Source organism: Aedes albopictus, chromosome 3 (genome assembly GCF_035046485.1).
Source record: "Aedes albopictus strain Foshan chromosome 3, AalbF5, whole genome shotgun sequence".
NCBI lineage: Eukaryota > Metazoa > Arthropoda > Insecta > Diptera > Culicidae > Aedes > Aedes albopictus.
In genome coordinates this window covers 268,753,159-268,761,693 of record NC_085138.1, presented here as the reverse complement: position 1 = coordinate 268,761,693, position 8,535 = coordinate 268,753,159, and the positions used below count along the sequence as shown (strand labels likewise).

Genomic DNA, 8,535 nt, shown 5'->3' with positions numbered 1-8,535 from the left:
ATGAGCCGTTTGTGCTTGCCGAAAACGTCCAGCCAATTTGCTTGCCGCCTAAGAACCATAACTTCGATCACAGCCGTTGCCTCGCCTCTGGATGGGGTAAGAATGTGTTCGGAAAGGAAGGCAAATACCAGGTCATTTTGAAGAAGGTTGAATTGCCAGTGGTTCCTCACCAATCGTGCCAACAGTCCATGCGCTCCACCAGACTAGGATCGCGCTTCATTCTCGATAAGAGCTTCATGTGTGCTGGAGGAGAAGTCGGACAGGATACCTGCCGTGGTGATGGAGGATCGCCACTCGTGTGCCCGGTGCCTGGAAGTTCAACCCACTACTATCAAGCTGGTATTGTTGCCTGGGGTATCGGCTGTGGTGAAAAGGGAATTCCTGGAGTGTACGCCAGCGTTCCCATGTTCAGAGACTGGATTGATCAGCAACTGTCGCAGCGTCACGTCGAAGCAAAACATTACACGTATGCGTAGAGATTTAATGTAATATTTTATAAAACTACTTGTAGACCAATAAACTCTCTTTTGACTATGAAAACATGTTCTATTTCTTGGAAAAATATATCACAAATGTTAAAGCAATTTAAGTTAACAGGCAGCAGTCGTGATCCTCAACTGCGTGTTGCTAGTTGAATTTCTGTGGAACCGGTGAATCCATCTTGTTCGCTGCGCTCTGCGTTCTTCTGTGCAATTAGTATTTTCCTAACGTTCCCTGCCCATCGTATCCTTCCATATTGTGTTATCTTCGCCACCGCCATACCTACTGCACAATCGTCCTTAGCAAGTGTCACTGAAACACTCGAATAGTGCTTACATGAGCGTGATTCAATTAGTGCTCATAGTTTTCTCCGGTCTTACAAAAATTGGGTTCTTTAGGGGTAATAAGCCCAATTATTTATAATCGAAACCTACATCCAAAAATTAGTCAAAATCCGAAATTAAATCATTTTTGGTGCCCAGGAACTATATTTACAATGTATTTAACCCTCTAATACCCAAATTTTTGATTTTGATCTAAATATCATCTTTCGTCATCTAAAATGATCTAAACATGTTTTGGAAGATGTTTGTTTTTAATTCTCGATTTTGTAAATCTTGGTTTTTGATTTTTTTTTTTTAATTTTTTTTTAACATCCCTACACTTTTATATTTTTCCTGTAAGCCTATTAGGTAAACCGATTTTTTTAGACGAAAACATGTTGAGATTTTATGATAATTGTTAAAATATTTTTATTTTTCTCATGAAAAATGTTATTTTCCGTGTAACTGTTAGGAAAATCATTTTAGTGTGTTTTCAACTCTCTTAAACTCTTTTACTATAATAAAATGGTTGAGGAAAATTTTAAAACACCGGAATTGTTGCGATTAAATACAAAAGAAACAATGACATCTGACAGCTGATCAAAACATTTTTTTTTTCAATGATTCTTTAAAAATAATGGTAATAGGGTAGTGGACGTATTTTGGCCCGGGGCATGTATTTTGGCCCACCCTGGGATTTTTATTTGGCCCAGAAAAAGGTGCGCTATCGTTTAAAATATACAAAATCAATACATTTTCAAAAAATTAAAAACCCAATAAAATCACGTTATACTTAGAATACTGAGCTCTTTCGATTAGGCTAGGTACAGACAATACACGCTATGTCTAACGGTAAGTATTATGAAAAGTGAATGTACCTCAAATTTTATTCGCTAGAACCGTATTTTTGGACCTCTAGATTCAGAATATGTGTGATTTAAAATAATCCATCTTGTGTTTTTTTCCATACATTTTTATATGGGATGAAATTAACCTCAAAATGACCTTTTTCGTCATTTGTATGGGAAAATAGGGGAAAAATTAAAAAATCGAAAAACCCAATTAATTTTAAATTAATAAAAAAACCCAATTTTTTGATATGTTATGTATCAAACCTCAGCTTTCAATTGATGCAAAAATTTTGAAAATCGGAGGTTGCCATCATGGTGTAAAAAATGTTTTAGTATAAAAATTCAAGATGGCGGCCAAAATTAATATGGCCGACCCATTTTTTTATTATTGTAAATAGTAGCTCTATCTTTCCTCTTTTCAGCAACAATTCGTTTAGAGGTGGTTTTTGGAGAAACTTTCGAGTTATAATGGTTTAAATGAGCCACCATTTGACCAAAATCGAGGGGTCTGCAAAAATTGTAGTGGCTCTAACTGACGGGGGGTCCATCAATTTTAGTTACCTAATGTATTTTCCTTACTTTTTTATCGAGGACTTTCAGAAAATCGGTATCTTAAACATTTTTGAAGACAAGGTGTAAATAGTGGGCCGGTCTCAGCGAGACTACCCATATACCGAAGTCAGTATTCACGTGGTATTCGTAGGTTTTCTACACTACACTAGTTTTAATTCAGCTTTTTTTTTGTGGAAATTGACGTTTGGCTCAAGAGTTATTGAATGATGAGTTTACATGTTTTACAGTTAACTAGTCACATATTTCTGTATTAAATTTAATATTTTCCGAAACTGCGTGTTTGGCGAATTTCAAAGACACTTTCAAACTTTTGTTACCGTAGCAGTATAGCGCATGGAATAAATATTCTAATGAATGTTTATAGCTGCCAAGTATTCGCTAAACCCGACTTAATCATCAAAAGTTCTATAAATATTATTATTTATGCATAAAATTGTACTTTTTCAAAAGTAATGACATGTTTAGAATGAAAATTGCATACTTTTAGGCGTTTTCTTAAGATTTATTGAACCTAAAATTTAAATAATTAAGAATTTACTAAACTTGTAAAAGTTCTACAAACACGAGAAAGAGCGAGGTGAAACCAGGGGCGAATGGCCCTTCTCTCCATCCTTCTGTTTCTCGCGTTTGTTTAGGAGAGTGAGCAAGAAAAAACAAAAAGCTGATTACGCCATTGATGTCGAGTTATGATAGTATTTAAGATTAAAACCTTGAAAGGTTATAGACTTGTTATTCTTTTCTGATCGGGAGTGGATCATACATGGGGGAAGTGCCGTAAAGCTCTTGAAGTGATTTGCTAATTAATTGTCTCCCCTTAGTTCTACCTCGCACGAGACGATAGCAGTCATCAAATATGCTTGGCGCTACGCATCTCTTTTTCACTAAAGACCTAATTGGATTGAACGTAAATTTGCAAATGCGTAGAATGCGTTGTTAACATTGGATCTTTTTTTTTACCCAAAATATGTCCATCAAACACATAATGGGAAGCACATGGACATTGGAATCTTTGTTTAATGACCAATTGTGCGGCGAGCAAGAAAAAAACTTTTGTTTATCAATTAACGAGTGGTGCTTTTTTTCAACCGCAATTGGTCGTAAGAGGGGTTTTATAGAAGAATAATGACACCAAATTAATGGACACCGAATTTACTCGTTCCAAATGCCTCATTTTCAGTCGTTGAACTGGTTGTAATGGGCGAACAAATGATTCATAGGTTAACATTATTTGAACTTTTTTTTTATCATGGAACAATTTCAAGCAGAATGTTTAAATGTCTAAATGAATGAACGGGTTATCAGTTCCTTTTACATTTACAACAATTATACATACGAACAATGTAACGGAGTTCACTAATCAGCGTACACCGCTGCGCTGCTGCATTAAATATTTGTAATTGTAAACGTAACGTAAGGGCCCATATAGCCGAGGCGGTAAACGCACGGGTATTCAGCATGACCATGCTGAGGGTGACGGGTTCGATTCCCGGTCGGTCCAGGATCTTTTCGTAAAGGAAATTTCCTTGACTTCCTTGGGCATAGAGTATCTTCGTGCCTGCCACACGATATACGCATGCAAAACGGTCATTGGCAGCGGAAGCTCTCAGTTAATAACTGTGGAATTGCTCATAGAACACTAAGAGCTGAGAAGCAGGCTTTGTCCCAATGAGGACGTTACGCCAAGAAGAGAGAGAGAGAAACGTAACGAACACCAAGGCCATCTTTGATTATTTCATTCGCAATTTTATGAAAAAATAAGCCTAGTAGAATGTTGACTACTCGCAGGCTCGCTGAAAGAACTTTTATACTTTTTTCACTTGCTCATTCATTTTTTCTGTCAATGAGAATTTTTACTAAGAAAGATAACTGGGCCATAACTCCAATCATCACAAAAGTTGTGCATAGTTGGATTGGATCCCCAACTATCTGTTCAATTTGTTCATTAAGTTGAACTAAACATATTTTTCAAATAATTGAACATTTTACGACGTTTAAGAAAATATTCATGACAGAGAATTGAGTAAAAAACCCTAATTAATCCACCTAGCGGTGATGGTGCCTTTCTCGTGCCTTCGAAAACACATTTCAACACAACTCAAGTGACATGTTGATGAATATCGTACTTTCATACGTTTAACAGAATTCCATTTCATGGCATCAGAGATCATATCATTTATCTGGTTTTTGATTTTTGAGCCTTGAACTCCAGCCGCAATCTTGAATTTTGAGCCGCCATTTAGGATTTATGTCCAGCAGCTTGGAAATTCTGGTCGCTATTTTTGGACTCCAGACTTCTTCCGCATAACAGATACACCTATATTGAATGGTTTTAGAGCGTAAACCTCCATTAAACAGCTGCAGTCTTGAAGTTTTTGCCGCCATCTTGAATTTTGAGACGCCATATAGCCATATAGTGAACATATAGCCTTTCAGTACACTTCGGTGCACGAGAAAGGCAAAACAATATTTTCGAGCTTAAATTCTGTAGAAAACTAAGATATTTAACTAAACCATTAGATTAAAAGATGTTTTTGATAGAAAGTTAAATAAACTTTCGAATGAGGGTTAAAAAGCTGCCATAAGTTTGACCTTTTTCAAGTTATAGCCAGTTTGAGACAAGCAAAGTCAAAAATATCTAAAGTTAATTACTATGTAACGGTTGAGATTTGACCATATGCGTACACAACACTCCTTAAAAAGTTTGCATTCACCCATCGGGACCCCCCAGAACCGGTTCCGGAACACTACCAGTTCAGATATGGACTGTTATTGTTTTCCTGCTAACCGTTCATCAGGTTATCGAAAATGCCGCTGTTTGTTGTGTCGCATGAATGAGTTATGTTCAATTTTATATGTGGTCACTTCCGGCGGAACACCCAGAACCGGTTCCGGAACACTACCAGTTCATATATGATCTGGTACTGTTTTCCTGCCAACCGTTCATCACGTTATCAAAAATGCTGCTGTCGCATGCATGGGTTTGGTTCTCTTTTATATTTGACCAATTCCGGCGGGACTTCCGGAGCCAGTTCCGGAAAATTACCGGTTCTGATATGGTCTGAGACTATTTTCCTGCTTACCGTTCATCAGATTATCAAAAATGCTGTGGTTTGATGTGTCGCATGCATGGGTATGGTTCTCTTTTGTGTATGGCCACTCCTGGCGGGACATCTGGAACCGGTTCCGGAACACTACCGGTTCAAATATGGTCTGAGACTATTTTCCTGCTTACCGATCATCAGGTTATCGAAAATGCCACGGTTTGATGTGTCGCATGCATGGGTGTGGTTCTCTTTTATATTTGGCCACTTCCGGTGGGACATCCGGAACCGGTTCCGGAACACTACCGGTTCAGATATGATCTGATACTACTTTCCTGCTAGCTGTTTATCAGGTTACCGAAAATGCTGCTGTTTGATGTGTCACGTGCATGGGTTTAGTTCTCTTTTATATTTGGCAACTTCCGGCGAGTCATCCGGAACTGGTTCTGGAACACTACCGGTTCTGATATGGTCTGAGACTATTTTCCTACTTACCGTTCATCAGATTATCGAAAATTCCGTGGTTTGATGTGTCGCATGCATGGGTTTGGTTCTCTTTTATATTTGGCCACTTCCGGCGGGACATCCGGAACCGGTTCCGGAACACTACCGGTTCAGATATGGTCTGAGACTATTTTCCTGCTTTCCATTTATCAGATAATCGAAAATGCCGTGGTTTGATATGTCGCATGCATGGGTTTGTTGCATTTTCATGTCTGGTCCCTCCCAGAGGTACCGATCCGGAACACCTAAATGGCCATAACTCCGGAACGGCTGGACCGACCCGAACCATTTTCAATAGGAAACAATGGGACTATATGCCGCGTCGAATGAACCGTCGGTCATTAAAATCGGTTGAGGTTTACTGCCAAAAAGTGATGTGAGTTTTTTGTACACACACATACACACACACACACACACACACACACACATACACATACACACACACACACATACACACACACACACACACACACACACACACACACACACACACACACACAGACATCAACTCAATTCGTCGAGCTGAGCCGATTGGTATATGTGACTCGACTCTCCGGGCCTTCTATCAAAAAGTCATTTTTGGAGTGAACATATAGCCTTTCCAGTACACTTAGTGTACGAGAAAGGCAAAAAGAAAGACTTACAGCTGATAAAGAATGTGACGAACGGCGAATGAAAAAAGGAGAATATTATCAATTTTCATTTATAATCTTCGATTTTTTCGCACTCTGAGTTAACTGATAATCGATCATGTCATAGATTTGCAAACATATTTCTTGCTCGCCGCGAGCCACTAATTTGCTTATTTACTTTATTCATAAACAGATTCGTGGCTACTGAATAGCGTTTGATGTTAATGTGAAGCTTATTGTTACGCTTTTGTTTTGCTTATTTGAGTTTTCAAGAAGAAGAATGTGAGGAAGTGATTATGTGATAGACGTTATACAGTGATAGACATTCGTTTAGCCGAGGCCCAAAAAAAATCAGAAATTGTCAGGAAACTCATACAAAAGATTTAATGTTATAACTTTTTTCACATTGATAGTATAACAAATATTGTTTTATGAAAAGGTGATACATCCCACTTACACATAAACTGAAATAAAAAAGAGGGCAAAAACCCTTCAAGGGGCCATCCTTTAAGTACGTCACGGGCCTAGGGGGAAGGGGGGATTTGTTAAAGTGTGACAAGCAATGCATTAGGTATTGGAAAACCCCGTACGAAGGGGGAGGGGGTCTGAAATTTCCCATTTTAGCGTGACGTACTTAAGGACAAGGTATTTGGAGTACATTGCTCAAAATTTCTAGAGCACCGTTTTTTAGAACCGTTGAACGGATTTGGATTAAAATGCATCATGCTATTGACAACCACTGAATAATTAGCGTGATGCACTTTCATCCAAATCCGTTCAACGATTCTAAAAAACGGTGCTCTATAAATTTTGAGCAATGTACTCCAAATACCTTGTCCTTAATGCATGCTCCCCAAATGTCATTTTATACCTAGACAATCGTTTGGCCGAGTTTTCTGAAAATTAAGTTTTCAAAAGTATTATTGCAATTTCGTGAGTACATTTCGAGCATATACCACAAGGCATTTAGCTTATGACGTGTTAGCAAGAAAATCAACCTTGATAGTTTATTTATTTGTGAAATTAAGACAGGTATTGGTTCCCTTATTAGGCATATGGTTCTCATTTTCATCCTACTGAAAACGAAGGATTGAAGCGCTGTTTGTTTTGTTTCTTATTTTTATATTTTTTGTTAGAAGTGAGCACACATGAAATCAAAAAGAACGGAATCAATTGGAGCCGTATTTGCTTGTTTTTGAATAGGGTATATGTACCATACCTTGACCTATGCAAGCCGCTTTGAAAATTTTGACCATAACTCGTGAATTAATAGCACTAGAAATGGTATGTTAACCCTATCACGCACTCTAGACAGTGCATGTTTCATCACTTGGAAGTGAACTAACGTAAGTATTCAAGAACTTGCTTAATTACGTTGAAAAGATTTGATACGATGGTATGCAATGTTGGCCTATGGTACAAAAATTGGCCTATTACTTTCCGAGCGCTAGAACCACTTATTCTTTAATTTTTATCAATATTCATGCTGAAGTTTTATCACTGCTTGTTCACCAATCTTACTTTCAAATTACATTTCCGGAGCCAAATATTCACAAAACTATAAATGAATCGCTACAAATACAGTTATTTCTATATTTAGTAACGAAAACAACATAACCCAATTATTTTGTTATATTTTTACAGATATCGCACACAAAATCTTTCTTCCTGTTTGTTCTTTCTAAGGTTTATACGCCAGCAATGTTGTTGACGTCACTTTACTAATGAGCCAAGATTTGGGTACATAGTGAAAAAATGTCCTCAATATTCGGCCCATATTTAATTTGTACTCATTCGTTGAAAACAAATTTAAAAGTTCTATATACCGTCTTTGACCGTTGCATCAAATGTTCATTTATCGAAAAGTCAATTCGAAATGTCCCAGAATCATTCCTTTTATGGTCATGTGTATAGACTACCCACTAAGCCGAAAAATCAAGTGACAATCAAAAACAAAGTGACATTTTAATTCCATGTTTTGCTGTAAAGTGCTAAAATTGAAACAAAATGTTACAGTTGTTTGTCTCACAGTTTTTCCGGTCTCTAATGATTCGTGTTTGTTTGAGTTTTTGGTTTACGTTAAGATAGGCCGAACGAGGGGACTATGCCAACGAAGCATCCCGATACTCGA

At 37.6% G+C, this 8,535-nt stretch overlaps 1 protein-coding gene across 1 annotated transcript in view; it reads left to right on the top strand.

Moving 5' to 3' along the window:
• LOC109403379 (complement factor I) overlaps nt 1-540 on the top strand; it is a 32,806-nt gene extending 32,266 nt beyond the window's left edge. Inside the window, exon 6 of the mRNA XM_029857089.2 lies at nt 6-540. Within this exon, the coding sequence (XP_029712949.2) occupies nt 6-476 (471 nt within the window). The 3' untranslated portion in view covers nt 477-540. The remainder of the gene's footprint in view (nt 1-5) is intronic.
• The last annotated feature ends 7,995 nt before the right edge of the window (nt 541-8,535 follow it).